The following is a 19,152-nucleotide window of genomic DNA, read 5'->3' on the forward strand; positions in this document are numbered from 1 at the left end:
GTGATGTTGTATATATGGTGGGATCGGAAGGGAGTCCTTTACTGTGAACTGCTTCTCGAAAACCAAACAATTAATTCCAACAAGTGCTGCTCCCAGTTAGACCAACTGAAAGCAACACTCGCGGAAAATTGAGTCAGACTAATTCTGTTGAATCAGTCAACACAAAACACATAATCTTTCATCAGAATAACACAAGACCGCATGTTTCTTTGTTGACCAAGAAAAAACTGTTACAGTTTGGCTGGGAAGTTTTGATTCATCTGCCGTTTTCCCCAGACATTGCACCTTCAGATTTACATTTATTCTGGTCTTTATAAAATTAATGGAAAATTTCTCAATTCCCTGGAAGACTGTGAAAGGCACCTGAAACAGTTCTTTGCTCAAAAAGATAAAGTTTTGGGAGGATGGAATTATGAAGTTGCCTGGAAAATGGCAGAAGATCGTAGAACAAAACAGTGAATACACTGTTCAACAAAGTTCTTAGTGAAAATGAAAAGCGTGTCTTTTATTCTCACTTTAAAACTGAAGGAACTTTTTGGCCAATGCAATACTTCTTTTTCCCCAAATGGTTGATCATACTATATACAAAAGTTTGTAGCTTGTTTTATTTTGCTTAACACTATATTGTGAGTATTGTAAATGTTTTCCCATATTGTAAAAGCTATTTAAAACATTTCGTGCTTTGTAATAATTTTATTATAGTCCATAATTTATTTGTTTTCTTGTTGGAAATTTAGATTATTTCCAATTAAAGTGTATATATCAAATGTATCTTTGATCCTGTTCCTCAAAACATGGTTCTTTAAAATCAGTGGCATCCAATCCGTGATGGACAGAGCCCAAGATTTTCACTTGACTACGAGACCTTCACCCCATCTGTTTCCCCTGCACTGTCTCCATGAAACCTTGACTCCATTCTTACCAACACTCCCTTCTCCTCCCATCTCCTTTCTACTCCTAACTTCTTCAAGACCCACCTCAAACTTATTCCTTTTCGTCTTCATTGACCTCCTTCCGTCAGAATAAGTTTTTTCCATTTCCTATAACCCTGCGGAGCATTTTGTAGATATGACCCATTGTACTTTTTTGCATTATTTTTCATCTTTAGAAGTATGGTAGTATTACGTAGTCGTTATATTGAAACCATACATTTGTGCATATAGAGTGCCAAGAAGTCCATCTGCACCCTTTATTCCACTCCTTTCCCAGAAGTGACCACTATCATCAGGATTTTATTATGTTTTTGTTTATCTGTGTCTCTTCCCAGATCTTGAACACCCTAGGCCAGGGTTCTTTATGTCCAAGTGTCTAACAGGAAGCTGGGCCCACAACAGGCCCACAGCCTGTCTGAGGGACTGAGTGCCTAGAGAGTGGCAGAGCTTAGGAGATGTGGGGAGAAGTGATTGTGTGCCTCTGTGCTCAGTAACCTCACTGCTTTCTATCTTTCCACTGGTACCATTTCTAAGGATTTATGAACAGCTTCCTGAAGTACAGAAAAAGAGAGAAGAAGAAAAGAGGAGATCAGAATATAAGTCGTACCGGCTGCGAGCCCAGCTGTATAAAAAGGTCAGTCGGTCCTAGAGCAGGATTGATGAGGTTGACCAGGGGAAAGAGAAATCGAGACCTGTTTGAATTAGCCGAATTTGGAGAGTGAACTTAAGCTAATAAATACATGTACCACCACTGAAATTTAGAAGACAAAAGCATCTGTAACTAGATTTCAAATCTGAAGATCTAAAAAGGCAAATCTAAAAACGGCTCCTTTCAGGGGCTTCCCTAGAGGTCCAGTGTGTTTGAGACTCTGTGCTCCCACTGTAGGGGCACAGGTTCAATCCCTGGTTGGGGACCAAGATCACGCATGCTGCGTGGTGTGGCCAAAAAAAAAATTTTTTTTTAATTTTTTAAAATTATTCAGTAGATAAATAAGTCACCTTCCAGACACATTCGGAGTGAAACCGAATTTCATGCTTAGGTGTCCGTTTACATGCCATGCTGGAAATCCCCACATCCTTCAGAATTGTTGGGCTTTCATTTGAGTCCCAAATGGTAGTTTTATGTCCCTTATAGGTAAATCATATACCATTAGAGCTTTTCAGATAAATTGGAAAATGTCCAAGTGTAGCATACAAGTCGGTAGTTTGGGGACGCGGGGCTTTGACGCCACCACCATTTCCTACCCATAGCCCCAGTAGAATCAATGGTGCTACAAGTCCCAGAACCTCACAGGCCAGGGGACTTGCTGCCAATTAATTCCTTGAGAAAGCAGATGGACCTGAAGGTCTAGGTCCTTCAGGTGTTCTCATTTCTTTCCCAACCCCCTTGTTTCACCCTCAGAGGACTCTGAAAGTCAGGAACCGAGAGACGAGTTCGTGCGAGACCCGTGTGGGATTGGAGAGCTGCTCCTGGAGCGTGCGCCGCGGCTCGGGCTGGGCTCGCTCAAGTGCGAGGCGCGGGCGCTGCTGCGCCGCGGGTGGTGCGCCAGCGTCCCGAGGCCAGGCTTCTCCTTGCGCTGTGTGTGAACTGACGGACGGATTAGTCTGTTAGGATTATATTAATGTAATGTTTCTGTGTAGACTATAACAGACTGTAGATGGTCTTTCCTAAACACTTGAGGAAGTATTTTTTTACTATAATTACCATATCTTCTGAAGCTGGGAAAGATAAGGTTTGGGAGAACCACACTGGTCTCTTCAGCAGCACATCTAGGGTGAGGAGTGGCTGTCTGCCTCTGATGGCAAGAATATCTAACTTCTTTCTTCCCTTTCTTTTCTTCTACAGAAAGTGACCAATCAACTCTTGGGGAGAAAAGTTCCTTGGGACTGAAATAAAGAGTATTTTCCTCAGCGCCTTGGAATTATATTTTATCAGCTTGGAGGAACATAATCCTTACTTTTATGAGTCTGGTTTAATAAAGCTTGTCGTCCATGTGTAATGTAGAAATAGTTACCTTCTAAAGAGTCTTGGGTAGAATGACTAAGATTATTAATGGTTTAGGAGCAGTACTTTCTCCACAGTGGCCTTACCCACAAGGATATTTGTTACAATGATACTACCTTACTTCTAGCCAAGAGTAAGTCCCTTTTTGTATGTGTTTTTATAGAAAATAAATAACTTCTGATGACTCATAGTAAAGCAAGCAGCAGAAGGTTTTTTATTTTCCATCTGGAGAGGTGCCAGGAGCTATGCAGTGTTTCCAGGGGTGTGTGGGAGACTTCAGTCTAAAAGTGCCAGTCAAGGGAAATGGGCTGTTAGATAAAATGTGGTCTTTCTTTAGAAATGCCATGTAATGTAGTGAGAGCCCTTTTGTTGATTCTGTGGAGACAGTGTCTGCTTAGGTAGCCATTGAGTAGCCAGAGAGACTCGGCAGACACAGGCACCTTGGGTCCAGAGCCACATCCTAGCCTCACTCCAACTTCCCTCAGGGCCGCTAGCTTTTAGAGGCACAGCTCAGGAGACAACAGTAGCTGGATTTAAATCACGACCTGGTCCTGGCCAGTGAGCCGCAGGTGGTGCCACTTCTAGGTCTAGTCCTGTCACTGGCTGCCTTCTCCCGTTCAGCAGAGACCTTGGGGACCATGACAGATTGACGGCATCATTGGCCCCAGTCCTTCTCATGTGGATTCTTCTCACACGCCTTCTCCACGCCCTCTTCATATGATTTTGCATTTCTGTTCACTGAAAGTGGGGAGGGTCCCCAGCATGACACCTGGACACCAAAGGGGAAACCCAGCCTAAGCTGCTGACCCACAGACTCATGAGCCAAAGAAAAAGGTTTATTATTGTTTTGTGGTAGTTTTTCACGCAACAATCTGTTGGCATTAGATAAATGAAACAGTAGCAATCCCAAAAGACTGAATGGAGCAGGGCCACCCCACCACCAGTGCCTGCGCGAACAAGCAATAAGCTTTTACCCTGCCATCACACTGAGACTTCAGGGGCTGCCTGTTTCTGCAGCAGAGAAGATTCCTCCTGACTAATCTGCTAGAAAACAGATCACAGGCCCCCTCCCTGCTCCAGTGCCTGAGAGACCTGAGCAGAGGGGAGGCAGTAGGTAAATTGAAATTTGAGAGATAGAAATTAGCCTCCAGCTTGTGGATAAGAAAAACTGGCTCATCTTCTGGAAGCCAAGGTGCTGGTAAAGGGCCTGGGCAGAGTGCTGCAGCAAGCTGGTGGTAAGGACCACTTCACCATAGCCCTGGTCTCGTGCAAATGTGAGGAGAGTCCTGACCAGGGCTTTGGCTATCCCTTGACCTTGGTGCTCAGGGGCCACACATAGGTGAAGCAGCTCCAACTGCTTCTTCTGCAGGATGGGTTTCTTAACAGGCAGTGCTCCCACTATGCCTACCACCTGTCCCTTAGACTCAGCCACCCAGAAGCAGGAGCCACTCTCACTGAAGTAAGATTTAGTGATGTCAGACAAGTCTGTGTGCAAAGACATGACTTTAAACTGCTTCCAGGGGTATTTGGCAAGGAACCTCAGGGCAGCAAAGAGGGCGAGGCTGGCCACGAAGGCCAGGACCCAGGAGCCAGAGACTAGGAATAGGGCAAGGGGTCCCCCAAGCAAGAGCACAAGGGTTTGGGGCAGCTTCAGGATGTGGCGGAAGGTGGTAGGAATGTGCTCAGCCATCGCCTTAGAGAACAAGTCTATGACCCATTTGCGGTCATTATCCTGGTATTTGCGGATGTGATAAGGAGCCATAGAAGACTTCTGGTTGTCTGGATCTCGAAGTTCAAGAGAGACCTGAAAGTGAAAGTGAAGTCGCTCAGTCGTGTCCTACTCTGCGGCCCCATGGACTGTAGCCTATCGATCCTCTGTCCATGGGATTCTCCAGGCAAGGATACTGGAGTGGGTTGCCATTTCCTTCTCCAGGGGATCTTCCCAACCCAGGGATTGAACCCAGGTCTCCTGCATTGCTTTACCATCTGAGCCACCAGGAAAGACCTAGGTGCCCCTTTATGCTTGCCCAGCAGCCCTGGGGCAGAAAGAGGAAGCCATGTGAGTGGCCCACTTAGCAGAACCAGGGAGACCCTGCTCAAAGATGTGTCTCTGCTTCTACCCAAGAGGAAGTAGGCCACAGCGACTGGGAGAAGGTGTAGAGTCCGAAAGACCTGCATTTGATCATGGCTTCATGCATGATCTTGGGCATGTTATATAATCCCTAAGAATCTGCCTTCAGAAGTTGTTCAGAGGGTTTAATGAAATAGCATAAACAAAGCTCTGATTGTAAAGTGTCCTCCCGTCTTTCCCCGTTCCCTAGCCCTCGTCTCAGTTTCTCCATACACTGGCGCTCCCTGCAGCAGCCACGCATGCGTCCTCCTCTTGGTCCCTCTCTCAGGGCCCATACACTGAGGGAAGCCTGTGTTTCCAAGCAGTTGGAAACAGCAAATGTTCCTTCCCCCTTGATTGCAGATTCTCAGGCTGCTGAGGGGGCATGAGGCGTAACGCCAAAAGCAGTCCAGCCTTGAAGGCCAGGCGAGTCTGGAGCTCCAGGCCACACCTGAGAGCAGTCCTTCCACCCATGTCCTCTCACCTGCTGTCACAAGAACCTGGAGTGTCCAGGGCAGCCTCTGCCTGGCCTCTGTCCTCAGCATCCGACTGGCATCCAGGAGAGACTGCAGGGCCTGTCCTACTTCTGGGGCCCGGGTCCTCATTGGCTGGCTTCTGAATATTTGTTAATCATAAAGCCCAAGCTCAAGGGGCTGGGCCATGATAGAGCACGAAGCCCATTCTTGGTTCTCTGAACTCTGGGGAATTAGCCTGGAGGGGTCACGCAGGGTTTGGAACAGCTCAGGGGTCCTTGCCCTTGTGGCTGGCCTACACCCCCAACCATGGCAGTTCACCTGGCACCTTGGTGCTCTCTGATGTCCATGCTTGGCCCCACCGTACACCTGCAATGACCCTGGAGCATTCGCCCCTCACCCTGCACTCTGTCATCACAGGCCAGAGTCCAGTTCTGCTGGATCAGTACATAAGGTCCTTCACAGCTGGGTGAGGCCATGCAGGGCATATCATCCAGGTTACAAAGTTTGGGCTCTGTTTTAAGAACATCAGGAGCCCGCTGCTGTTCTTTTAGCTGGGGCGTAACATAACCAGAGGTAGCGGTGAGTTGTGTGATATGTGTGTGTGATTCTGGTGACCTGTGGAAAATGGACTGAAAGGACCCGGAATAGAAGTCTATATCCCCCTGCCCCCCAGAGGCTAGTGCAGCGGTCCAAGCAGAAGGGCCTCTGGATACAGATACGCAGGTGCTCACTTTACAAGATCACCTTGTCAAGGAAGGCTTGCGGGAACTACAATCCACGAGCCCTGGCACAGAGCTGAGTCTGACCAAAGGAAAAGGCATCTTTTTCTTATTTTGCTCAAAGGTGTCACTGCCCACTGAGCTGTGTGTCCAGCAGGTTGTGTCAGTGTTGAGGGGGTGCCTTGTTCTTTGTTCACAAAGGAGCCATCTAGGCTAGTGGGGATCCTACAAGAGAAAGCAGTAACTTGGACCAGAATGGGGCCATGGATGGAAACTGGCCCTCTTGGAAGTATCTTTGGGGAACAGAAATGACAAGTTAATGCTAATCTGAGGATGAAGAAGGGGTCAGAGATGACAGCTAGATTTCTGGCAAGAGCAACTAGGAGGATGCTCCAGAGACCAGACTTGTGAAAGAGATCACCGCAAAGGTGCCATTTATAACATTTCAATGTTAAGCAAAATTTGAACAAGGAACCAAAAGAGAATAGAAGGCTCCAGAGTATAGCTGAGTAACCCTCATGAGTCTCTAATATTAAACAATCAGATCCTAGTGGTCAAGCTGAGGGGCCAGAAGCCCTGTCTGTCCCTACCCTCTCTTTCCTGTATTCTCACCAACTTCTGTGGCTTCCTCAACCCAGTGACCTTGGTTTACATTTAGGCTTTTTAACCTTCCTGAGTCATCAATGATGATCATGAGGATTTATTGACATGAAAAATAATTGTCAGAATATAATTGTCAAGCTATAAAAGATGATAAAACTATGTTTTCATTCATTTTTGAAAAAATATAACTAATAATTTATATTCACAAGCATGCAGAAAGAAAAGTCTTGAATGGTTACACCAAACATTGGCAGCATTTATGTCTGGGTAGAGGAATTATGGGTAATTCTCTGTGTAAGAGATACCGGTCTGGAAACCAGCACATTGCAGGCTCTTGACCCTGCTTTCAAATGATGAAACAGGCCTGGGAATCTACCTGTCTCTGCCTCAGCCAACTCCTTTTTTAAAAACATTTATTGAATTAGAGTGTGTTAATTTCTGCTGCACAGCAAAGTGACTCAGTTATACATATATATACATTCTTCTTCCTATTCTCCATTGTGGTTTATCACCGGATATTGAATACAGTTCCCTGTGCTATACGGTAGGACCTTGTTGTTTATCCATTCTGTGTATAATAACTTGCACCTGCTAATTCCAAATCCCCACTGCCTCCCTCTCCCGCATAGCAACCACAGTTTATTCTCCAAGTCTGATTCTGTTTCTGTTCTGTGGATGAGTTCATTTGTGTCCTATTTTAGATACACATACCAGCGGTCTCATATGGTATTTATCCTTCTCTGACTTTCTTCACTTAGCACGATATTCTCTAGGTCCATTTATATTGCTGCAAATGTACTTCAGCCAACTCTTGAGAGTCAGTCTAAACAGACCCATCAAAGATTGTGAATTCCTGAAGGTAAGGCAGGTGTGTTATTCTAGTATTTTCAATTAACCATTCACATTTGTACAACTCAGTGGTACTTAGGACATTCACAATGTTGTATAACCACCACTTCGGTCTTGTTCTGAAGCATTTTCATCACCCCAGAATGAAACCCCTTATTCAGTGGGTAGTCACTCCATTTCCACCCCTCTTGCACCCCTGGCAACCACTAGCCTGCTGTCTCTTTGGACGTACCTATTCTGGATGTTTCATTTAAATGGAATCACACGATATGTGAACTTTTATCTTTAGCTTCTTTCACTTTGGTTCTCAAAGTTCACCCATGTCCTAGCAGGCATCAGTACTTCATTGCTTTTTATGGCTGAATAATGTTCCATGGATAGGATAGACCATTTGTTTATCCAGTCATCCGCTGGTGGACACTTGTTTCCACATTCTGGCTGTTGTGAATAGTGTTGCTGTGAATATTCTGCACAAGTGGTTGTTTCAACACGTGTTTTCAGTTCCTCTGGTATATATCCAGGAGTGCAATTGCTGGGTCATATGGTAACTCCACTTTAACAGCTGGAGGCGCTGCCAAACTGCTGTGCTAAGTTTTACTCCCCCGGCAGCAGTGAGTCTTACTCTACTGTATGCCTCAGTATTATGCCTGGTACACACAGACAGCTGTCACTTGCTGAGATATTAGATACCTGGCTCTGTGAGAAAGCACTTTTCCTGTGCTGTACTATTTGACATTCACAATCATCTAAGAGCTAAGGCTCATATTGCTTCCATTTTACAAATGTGAAACCGAGGCTCACAAGCCTGAGATCTCCTACCCAAGAGAGTGGCACCCAAGCCTTGGCAGTTTTGACTCGAAGGCCTGAACATTTTGCTTTTTCAGTACCACATGCTGACCCCAAAAGACAGGTATCTGACAAGTGTTTGAATTATTAATTAGTATAAAGCTCTGTATGCCAACAGAAACAGCTGTCTGCTGGGATGCAAGATTCACCTCTAAGCCTCATCACGCGCCTACGTTCAGGCCATACTGACCCAGATCCAGTATGTGACAGGGTCAAGGTCGAGCTCAGTGCTACCTCCTCCATCAAGATTTCTGACCCCTGACAACCAGATGGATCTTGTATCCGCTCCCTCCTTTGAAGACTTTGCACTTCTCATCCAGCACTTATATTGCTGTTAATTTGTTACTTGCTAAAAACTGCTAACTTATTAACAGTTAAACAGTTACTAGTGACCTGATAAATTATTTAATTTTTCTATTACCCATAGGAACCTGATTATAATAGGTAGTTATATTTTTGAAATCACTGTTATTCTCAGAGTTGTGGGACTTGAGAGCAGCATGTCAATGAAACCCTATGCTTGCATTTATGAAGAACACTTGCCTGTTAGACCAGCTAAGCCCAGAATTGGGTCAATGAACTGGAAGTCAGACAATCAAGTGGTGTCATGTTTTGGAAGTCTCAGAGGAGGAAATTGTCCTGGAAAGAACATCATCTCCCCTGATCTCTTCATCAGGGTTCCCAGTAAGCCAGCCTCAGGTCAGTGCCCTGGATTCCCACTGAGCACTCATAACTTAAAGGACATGAGTGAGAGGAAGTAACAGCAAATTGTTTCAAGAGGAAAGAAAGTGGTCCGATAGGTCACTCCTTGGCAAGATGTTCAGAAATACTGGAACAATGATCCAGCTCTATAGAAATACTGCTAATCTAACCTTTTAGCGAAAGGGAGGCATTATCAGGCCCCAACACTCAAACTAGGATAACCCAAGCTCATTTTATATAGATCACCAAAGGGCCTAATTATGAAGGTGTGGGTGGGTAAAGGGGAACCAGGTATGTTAATGCTCAAGAGGCCTGAAGTGAGGCAGGAGGGTGAGGGGACAGGACCCTGACCCAGAAGTTGAGTAGCAAGGACCACCCTGAGAGGTCCAAAGCCAAAGCCAGCCTAGGGATCCTTGCAGTGAGGGGCCAGGAAAAGAAATACCTTTGGCCTCATCCTCCTGCTAGCCTCTCCACCCCACACACTGGCCAAACCCAAGCAGAAGCCAAGGGGAAGGGAGGACGTACATGGGAAGTCAGCCTCCAGGGCAGAGAGAAGAGTGGAGAAGGATGAAGAGTGAGCTGGAGGGAACAATGGCAGATAACTGGCACAGAGGATTATGAAAACAATACAAACTTGGCTCATCCTGAGACCAATCACCTAGAGAGCTGTGCTTTACTCAGTTTTGTAACACGGAGTGCAGATAGCACAGCAGTCAGCAAAACAAAACCAGGTGCAGAGAAGCAGCCGCAGCCCTAGCACAGGTTCCAGGTTTCCAGACAAGCAGAAAGGTCATCAAAGGAAAAAGCGAAAATGAGAATTGCAGCAGGTGGCCTGAAAAAGTCTGCGAGCCCCAGGGCTCCTTCTAAAAAGAAGGCGCAGTGCTTAGGTGCGTTCTTGTGGTTTTCCCGTGTGAGGTGGGGAGAAGGGCAGGGGATTAAAGATTCTGCCACTCGTGGCAGCTTTCCTTGTTCCCAAGACGGGGGAGATGGGGAGCAACGATTGCCTGGGTGACAGAGCCCCCTTTCCTCATGTTATCCTAGCGACAGCTAGCTAACAGCCTTAGTATCCCTTAATAACCCTGTAACCCTTGACCAAGGAGCCAACTGAGGGTGGCCTGCCACACTGCATCCCTTCTCTTCCAGCACCAAAGGCCCTATAATCACTGGTTGCTTTTGCTGGGGAAGCGTTTAAGCTCTGAAGCAAACTGGTTAACTTAAGAAGAAAGAGAACATTATTCCTAAATTGGCCCAACTTTCTTAAGAGAAAAAGCTTGTGGACCTTACATTAACTTTTTTCCCAGGAAATGGCATTACTTCTTTTTCCTTCTTCACCCAAAGGCTCATAGAGTTAAAAAAAAAATCTATATAGTTACAGGTATAAACCCTTATAAAACACTTCATAACAAATAAACATAGTTCAGCTTCACCAGTAGTCTGACATTTCAAAATGGCGAAAATGTTGAGAAGTTTAAAGGCATTGTTGGTGAGTCTCCTGAGATTGGCACACTTGTGCACTGCTATTACAAGTGTGAAGTGGCACCTTTCTGGTATTAAAAATTCATATCCTCTTCCCCAGTAATTCCACTTCAGGGAAGCTATCCTACAGAAAAAGACGTGTACAGAGATTTACTTGCAAAAGCAAAATGAACAATTGAAAGCAATGTTAATATATAAAAATAGAATTATATATGTGAAGTTTCACTTTTACAAAGAACATGTTTGATAGTGATGGCTGTGTGGAGTCATTAGGAGCACAGAATCAGGGGTCACTTGGAGTTTTAATCCTGGCTACAGGCACTTTGAGCTTTAGGGCAGCTTTGACTTCTCCCTAAGCTTCAGGAGAAAAGATGCCTTCATATTGGAGAAGTCTGGGGTACCACCTTAACGAAGTGACCAAACTGTACCACCAGTGATGAGGCCAGGTGACGCTATGTGCCTCCCAATGATGTAAAATTGGAAGGACACAAAATCTACGTATCATTCTCCAAAATATTTAAACTGACTTGAATCACGAACAAACTCATTCTGAAATTCTGAAAGACATCTGGGGTACTCTTCAAAAACTGTCAACATCACCTTTAAAAAAAAAATAGTTCTAGATTAAAGGAGCCTTTAAAAGAGACATGACTGTTGATATGACAGAAACCAACAAAATTCTGTAAAGCAATTCTTCCTTCAATTAAAAAATAATTGAGAGAGACATGACAACTAAATACAATGGGGGGTGAAGTGCCCCAAGGGCTGCAATTTACTTTCAAATATTTCAGAAGTGTTTGCCCATGCATAGAAAAGACTAAGAACAAGCAAACTTAGCAAAACATGAACATATGGCCTGTAACCTACTCTATCTTGACTGACACAACCATATTTTAAGACAAAATATGAAAAAAAAAATCCCAAACCATTTATAACACATGATTTTTAGCTGTGTGACCTTGCGCACATTATTATTTGTACAACCTTTTAATGGGAGTAATCTACTTCATATGATGCTGTGATAATTAAATGAATTCTTGCACACAAAAACTTGGAACCAGGAGGCTTGGAACGGTGATGCTGGAGTAGCCAGAATTAAGTGCAAGGGTGTAAGTTGATGGATATACAGTCATTTAGATAAGAACCTAGTATCTTGTAGACATTCAATAAATGTTTGCAATTATTCCAATTATATAAAAATAAAATATATCTGGACAGAAACAAAAGACAATAACAACAATAACCGTGATTATCTTTTAAAATATGAAAAGGTAGGACCAGGAGTGGTTTTTTTTTCCTTTCCTTTGTTACCATTCTGTGTTTTAAAACTTTCTACAACATAATAGATTTTATGATCTAGGAAAAACAATGAATGTTTTGTATAAAAGCTGAAAATTTTTTAATATTTCTGTCATTTCACAAAACATCTTTTGTTGACATTCTACAAATGATACCATCCAATAATGTTCCAATACTTTCTTCTTGTGAAGATAGTTTATATACCTGTAAGCATAAAAGACAGATTATGACATGCTGACATGTTCATGCACTACTAATTTCCATTATACAAATACATATATGTGACCTAATTTATTACTCAATTATTGGGATAATGGGATGGAATCACAATGTGATTAAGGCACGCAAAGTAGACAGCAACTCATCACTTATGTCAAAAGTTTCAACTGCAGTTATAGTGATAAGTCTCTAAACATCAAAACATTTGTACCAATTTTAAAAGCACACATCTAGACATTAACTTCATACTATATTTTATATTTCAAATGTAAGCTTGATATCTAGTCATCTATTCTTTTTAAAAGAATGTCTTTACCAACTAAGTTTCTAATTATATCTTACATAAATCTGCATTTCTTTGCATGTCTAATCATTTTTCAGTTCAGTTCAGTTCAGTCGCTCAGTCGTGTCCGACTCTTTGCAACCCCATGAATCGCAGCACACCAGGCTTCCTTGTCCATCACCAACTCCCGGAGTTCACCCAGACTCACGTCCATCGAGTCAGTGATGCCATCCAGCCATCTCATCCTCTGTCATCCCCTTCTCCTCCTGCCCCCAATCCCTCCTAGCATCAGAGTCTTATTAACCTTTCTTACAAGTTAAAACAATATAGAAGCATTGGTGATCAATAAGCAAACAGTATTATTCCACATCTATCATGCTCTTTCTAAAAATATGGGTTTACAAACCTTTTTGACTTCTGTAATATTTGTTATTTCAGGGAGATTTTTCAGAGGAACCTGATGACCTTCTACCTGAGATATTAGGTGTTCTTGATTTATTTGTTTTTCACCCTCTTCAATATAAGCAATCAGAATTGAAGTATCATTTGCTGAGATACCAAATTTTTTCAAGGCTTCTGAAATCTAAGGGGTGAAAAAGACAATAAAATCAGTAGTCTCAACGTCTGAAACCTCTCCCCATTTGCAGCCTTTCCTGGTCAGATTCTCATTTTTCATATCCTAGTGGTTCTCTCTGCCTACAGTCTTGCAATGTCCCTTCCTAATCTCTACCACCTCTGCCTCTGGAGTACTCCCTGCTCAAAGCTGCACCTCATTCCCACAGCATCAAGCCTGGACTTTGATGCACCAATGACCCTCTCCTGGACCCAGTGACTCTCGCCGCGCCCTCCTGCCCTCCAGCCAGTGGGGCTGTGGGCCTCCCATCCTTTCCTACTTTTCTTGCCTGTGCCTGCACTTTGTCCTCCTCCTGGACTGCCTTCATCTTTCAAGGGTCCAGCTCAAATGTCACTCCTTTAGCACTTTCCTCCTTATAGAATGAATTGCTTCTTTGTTCCCACAGATTTGCATTATTATTCCATTATATCAATTAACTTAGGGCACTTGAACTTTGTCTTGTTCATCTGCCTTTCTTGGGAACATTTCTGACCCTAGACTGGAACAGGGACAAGCTCAACACATGTTTATGAACTGCAGTCTCTTGAGTTATTTCAGCGATCTCAAAGAAACAATTACCCAGTAATTTTCCCCAAGATACAGGAGAATTCTATTACTACACATTTTATAGATTTTTCAAACATCTGTATTTTAAACCATGCCACAGGTTTCCTAACCTTTCTCTCCATGGCAGTACTTGATTGTGTTTAGTAGTAGTAATAATTAAACTTCGTCAGCAAAATTAGTTGGTTTTTTAAAAAATATGCGCAGGTGGAATGTTTTTAACTCAAAAACTTTGATTACTATCAGTATCTCAAACACAAACTCTTCCTGTGTACCACGTGTATGAGCATGTGTGAAGAGCTAGTCTAGGTACCAGCAGCCTTCCAGTATATGGAAAAGGCGTGGTTCTATCCTCAAAGAGTTTATAGGGAGAACGAAAGATGCGCATGGTAACACACAAATACCCACACCTAATTTTTTATCATGAGATTTAAACAGCATTTTCCTGACTCTGTATGTCAGGAAGGACAAATAAAACTATCCTCACTCAATTTAGCTAAATTTCATGTGAGTGACTCCAAAGCTTAATTGTCTAGTAGGAGGCAATGCTAAACCGCAACTCTCTGTCCAGCACTCACTCTTCACTGTTATTTTGGTTTGTTACCAGCAACAGGCTCCAACCCAACACTGAGTCACACACAGGCTACCATGACAAGGTCAACAGATATAAAGAAAGTATATATTCCATACTAATTACATTGTTATTTGGGGAAAGATTGAAAATAACTTCAGCAGATAGAGTTCTGGTCTTCATTTTCCCCAGCTTGTAGAGGTGAACTGCTTTGTTTGCGGCCATAATTATCTGAAATGGATCAACAATCTACCAAAGAGAACAGAAAACATTATACACAAAGAATCTGGAGTACTCTGAAGAATAATGCCCTGTACCCTCCAGGGTCAGGCTGTTTTACTTCATCACAATTTCTATATTTTCAAAATTGTCAAAATCTCAAGGGCCTAGGTGTTTAGAAAAATCACAGAATTTTACAGCTGCAGGCAATTAAGACACAAAAAGTTTTAAAACAACTTATTGAGGACCATTATTATGGGAAAGGCCATATACTCAACATTTAAACTTTATTTTCTATTCTACTCAAAAGTACCCTATTTGATATCTTCTATTATTTTCATGTGCAATAAATGAGGAAACCAAGGCAAAGAATGGGTTGGAATTTCAGCTCTGCTACTTACCACCAAGGGAACCTGGGCAAATTCCTTAGCATTTTATCTTTTAGAAGCAGATAATCATCTCACAACTTCATAGAGTTGTTGTAAAGATTAAGTGAGTTAGCAGTATATACAAAGAACTTACCAAATAAGCACTGTATAAAGGCTGGCTACCACATGCTCAAAGTTGTAATAAATGGCATAACTGGGATTTAAGTCCTGGTGATTCTACCACTGTACAATGCCTCCTTTACAGAGATTTTCTAGGTCACACAAGAAGATGGATATCTAGGCATCAGCCATCATATCAGAGGGAGACCACCTTTCATGTCTCCTAGGGCGGGGCTCAGCACCTGGCTTCTGCTGCCACTAAATCGCTTCAGTCATGTCCGACTCTGTGTGACCCCATAGACGGCAGCCCACCAGGCTCCCCCATTCCTGGGATTCTCCAGGCAAGAACACTGGAGTGAGTTGCCATTTCCTTCTCCAATGCATGAAAGTGAAAAGTGAAAGTGAAGTCGCCCAGTCGTGTCTGACCCTCAGTGAGCCCATGGACTGCAGCCTTCCAGGCTCCTCCGTCCATGGGATTTTCCAAGCAAGAGTACTGGAGTGGGGTGCCATTGCCTTCTCCGACTTGGCTTCTATTCACTGTTAAATTGAAGGCTGGCCAAATCTGAATCCACTCTACAGGTTAGACAAGTCCTTTTACTTGAAGATAACAATTTTGGGCTAACCCATAACATCATGAAAAATCATCAGATTCTTAAACTCCCATAAAGCTCACTCATTGCCATGAGTACTTACCATTGTAGGGTTTATTAATGAGCCATCAATGGCACCTTCCATGGCCTTTTTTCTCAAGGCTGCAGCATTTTTTACATCTTTAAATAACAGAAGGGTCACCCTGTATTCAGGAAATAGGTCCAGCTGATGTGTTAACTGCATTTCATAGATAAGCAGGATGCCACTGCACAAGACCAAAAGACCAAAAGTTAACAACTGTAAGTCACTAACAAATATCCTTGCTCACAATTAAAGTATAACTTTAATAATAAGATGTAGAACTGTTAAACTTGAAAAATCCACCCCAAAACATCTGGCAGCCTCATGACAGACTGTCTTCCTAACCCTGCTAAGCTGTTTTAGCTTCCTTCCTGGGAAAGGATCAAGGGCAACACTGGGTCCCCTAGTGGTACAGATAAGGCAGGCTCTGGATGAGGGGGAGCTTCTCAACAGACAACTAGGAGCAGGATACCAAACACTTTTTAGACCACAGGTTACTTACAGCATTAAGGAAACCTCACTCCAACTTAGTATTTTTAGCTTTCTAATCTCACCATTTTATTTATATTTTGGCAGCATCTAGACATAAATATAAGGCAGAAAACAATCTTATGGAAGAAAGTATGACACAACTCAAAGATATTCATTACATACATGGGAATTTAAGCCTAAAGGGTACAATTCTTAAATAGTAACACCCTTTAAAGACATAAATTTAACAAGGAAAGAACAGGGTATATACAAAAAACATAAAAGCAGCATAAACAACAAATAACTGGAGAGACATAATCTATCTTTGAATGAAAAAACTAAGCACTGCAAAAATATAATCTTTGAAAGAATTTCAAGTCTCAGAGAGATATTTAGGTGAAGCAATTTTATATAGGTTCACGTTATCCTTTTACCTAGGAAGTTTTATCTCCACCAGTTTTCTGAAGGAATACATTGGCAATCTGAAGATTTATGTAATAAGATGTTTTTCTTATCATCCTAAGAGTAAAAGGTTGAAAACCTACCTAACTAGTAATAGGCCCAACTACAGTGGCTTTCCTGATCAACCACTAAAAACTGTAGTCTTGAAGAGGAGCTAAGGATGTGTAAATACAGTAATAAATAACATTAAGTACTTAACATCTGATTGGAAAATAAAACACAAAATGTGCATAATATGTGGGTTTTTACAAATGTACACAAAAAGAAAACTACTGAAAACAAACAACAAAATGTTATCTTTGATTTGCTAGAATTACATCTGATTTTTTCTGTTACAATCTGGAAAAATAAAATGGTGAATAATGTCTTGGGACAACAGGGCCACACAATCTTTATTATGGCCATCCTGGTTAGCAGAATTACAGATAATTTTGTTTTCTAGAAAAAATATGTTTGCATGTTCTTAATTTTCTACAGTGAGCACACAAAAGATAATGAGTACATACAACCAGGGAGGAAACAATTTTTTTGTGGTTTTTGTTTCTACAGTAGGGGGAAAAGGGCGCCTATCAAACGTCAAAAATGGTTTTGGTTTGCCTGTTAGGCTGCAATCCATGGGGTCGCTAAGAGTCGGACACGACTGAGCGACTTCACTTTCACTTTTCACTTTCATGCATTGGAGAAGGAAATGGCAACCCACTCCAGTGTTCTTGCCTGGAGAATCCCAGGGACGGGGGAGCCTGGTGGGCTGCCGTTTATGGGGTCGCACAGAGTCGGACACGACTGAAGTGACTTAGCATAACATAGCATATAATTCACTCACTTAAGTCAGAAACTTCGAACCATCGCTGGATACTTACCTCCCACTCAAATCCCATATCTTATGCAAAACTCTTCTCAACTTTTATGTATCATTTTGAAGGGTCCAATTCTCTTCCATACCTACTCTGCCACCGCCGTTGGCCACCTTCTCTCCTCAACGTCGGTGACCTCCTAGAAGAGGTCGCCTCACAATTCCTTCCCTATCATCCAACCTCCACCCGAGAGTCAAAGTGATCTTTTCAAAATGTACACCAAATCTTGCCCTGCTATAAAGTCCCTTTATGTCACGGGGTCCCAAACTCTGTGATCTGAGACCTTCCTCTCTCTTTGGCTTCCTAGCTCACCCCTGCAGACCGCGCTCATTTCCCCACCGCCGCACTGGCCCTTCCAGCTTGTCACCACCCCCAGTCCCTGCCCAGCACGCCCCCTCGGACAGGCAGTTACTCTGAATTAATCCTCCCTCCTTTCGACTGGCCAGTAAGAGCCCATTTACCAGCGCTCCCAGGACCCCAGGACCAGTCTCCTACGACCTCCTCTGTTACAACTTCGGTGAGTCTCAGGCTCATCAGAATGCTGTATCGTCCGCCCTCGAAGGGAGGCTGAGCCGATCACTGCCGGGCTGCATCCCAGGACCCGACCTTGGCAAACGCTCGATAAACAAGGGCGCCGAGAATCACAGGTATCATCTGGAAAATCACTGGTCTCCAGTTCCCGCCCGACCCGGCCAGGGCTGTGGTGCCAGGAGTACTCACCGTCGCGTCCCTGTCCGTCTCGTAAGATCTTCCCCACGGAAACAAAGCCCTCAACTTCCGGGAGATCGGCCGCAGCTGCGCTCCTTTCTCGCCCTCCCCGACCCTGCAGCGTCTTTTCAGGTCGGGGTGGGAGGAAGGTTCTCGGCTACCTCCTTACACTGAATGTTTCGCCGGCATGAGTCGCGTCTGCTGACCCGAAGGAGAGCAGGGCTCGGTCCGCCACTTCCGATGAGAGTGGCGGCGTGTGGGTCTTCGCCGCGTCCTTAAGCCGCTTGGCCTTGAAGGAGACATCGTGTTTCGTCCTATGGGAAGAAAAGTAATGGCTCCGATGAGCTCTACATATGTCTCCGCTGCTCGAGATTCTACAGTTCTTTTTCGAGGCAAGCAGGACTCAGTTTTTTCTTGTTCTGGGCGAGGTCCACTTGGCCAGGATCTCCTGGAGCCGAAAGTGCTCGGCGATCTGCCTAGGGTACTTGAGAGAGGTGACAGTACAACCCCTTCATCCAGCAGGCTCACAGGTTTGATTGCCATCCCTGAGTGTATCAGCCTCCGAAAGACGAGGTCATCGCTAAATGGATGTTTTTTCCCATATTATTCTAACATGTTATTCTTCCATGTTTTTTATGCTTGGGGGCTCATCTGGGTCAATACTTTTCTTTAAACAAAAAGACAGGTAAATAATAAATAGGATAGATATGTGCTATGGAGAAAAAACTAGAGAATAGGGGGTAATGTCAGGCCGTGAGTATTACTATTTAAAATAGGATGGTTAAGAAAGATCTCACCAAAAAGGGCCATTTGTGACTGGAGGAGGTCTGGAGGCAGGTTCTGTGTGTATCTGAAGAGCAGCAATTCCAGGGAACAGAGAGAGTTTAAAGACTCAGAACAGATATGGCCTCATTTAAGAAAGAGCAAAGAGAACCGTGTGGCTTGAGCCCAGTGGGAATATATATGAAATTATTCTGAGGAAAGACTGGTATCCAGATTATATAACCAACT

General features: G+C 43.5%; 3 protein-coding genes across 4 annotated transcripts in view; 1 reads left to right on the top strand and 2 right to left on the bottom strand.

Moving 5' to 3' along the window:
* Positions 1 to 2,844, top strand: part of ALMS1 (ALMS1 centrosome and basal body associated protein) — a 186,417-nt gene extending 183,573 nt beyond the window's left edge. The window contains 2 exon segments of the mRNA XM_070379810.1: positions 1,467 to 1,566; positions 2,779 to 2,844. Of these exon segments, the coding sequence (XP_070235911.1) occupies positions 1,467 to 1,566; positions 2,779 to 2,823 (145 nt within the window). The 3' untranslated portion in view covers positions 2,824 to 2,844.
* Positions 2,845 to 3,880: 1,036 nt separating this feature from the next.
* NAT8 (N-acetyltransferase 8 (putative)) lies at positions 3,881 to 5,595 on the bottom strand. Its single transcript, XM_070380172.1, has one exon. It carries the CDS (start codon positions 4,697 to 4,699, stop codon positions 3,974 to 3,976), a length of 726 nt encoding a protein of 241 aa, XP_070236273.1. The 5' UTR covers positions 4,700 to 5,595; the 3' UTR covers positions 3,881 to 3,973.
* A 5,280-nt stretch (positions 5,596 to 10,875) lies between these two features.
* Positions 10,876 to 18,289, bottom strand: TPRKB (TP53RK binding protein). Of its 2 annotated transcripts, none has more exons than XM_005897633.3 (5): positions 18,154 to 18,289; positions 15,668 to 15,830; positions 14,394 to 14,516; positions 12,926 to 13,102; positions 10,876 to 12,221 (listed from the first exon to the last, which is right to left on the bottom strand). In XM_005897633.3, exons 2-5 carry the CDS (start codon positions 15,806 to 15,808, stop codon positions 12,135 to 12,137), a joined length of 528 nt encoding a protein of 175 aa, XP_005897695.1. In that variant the 5' UTR covers positions 15,809 to 15,830; positions 18,154 to 18,289; the 3' UTR covers positions 10,876 to 12,134. The 2 variants fall into 2 exon arrangements, with proteins under 2 accessions (XP_005897695.1, XP_005897694.1); XM_005897632.3 differs by lacking the exon at positions 18,154 to 18,289 and adding an exon at positions 17,895 to 18,147 and having other exon boundaries at positions 10,944 to 12,221.
* Between the last annotated feature and the right edge of the window lie 863 nt (positions 18,290 to 19,152).

The sequence above is a fragment of the Bos mutus genome, chromosome 11, assembly GCF_027580195.1.
Source record: "Bos mutus isolate GX-2022 chromosome 11, NWIPB_WYAK_1.1, whole genome shotgun sequence".
Lineage (NCBI taxonomy): Eukaryota > Metazoa > Chordata > Mammalia > Artiodactyla > Bovidae > Bos > Bos mutus.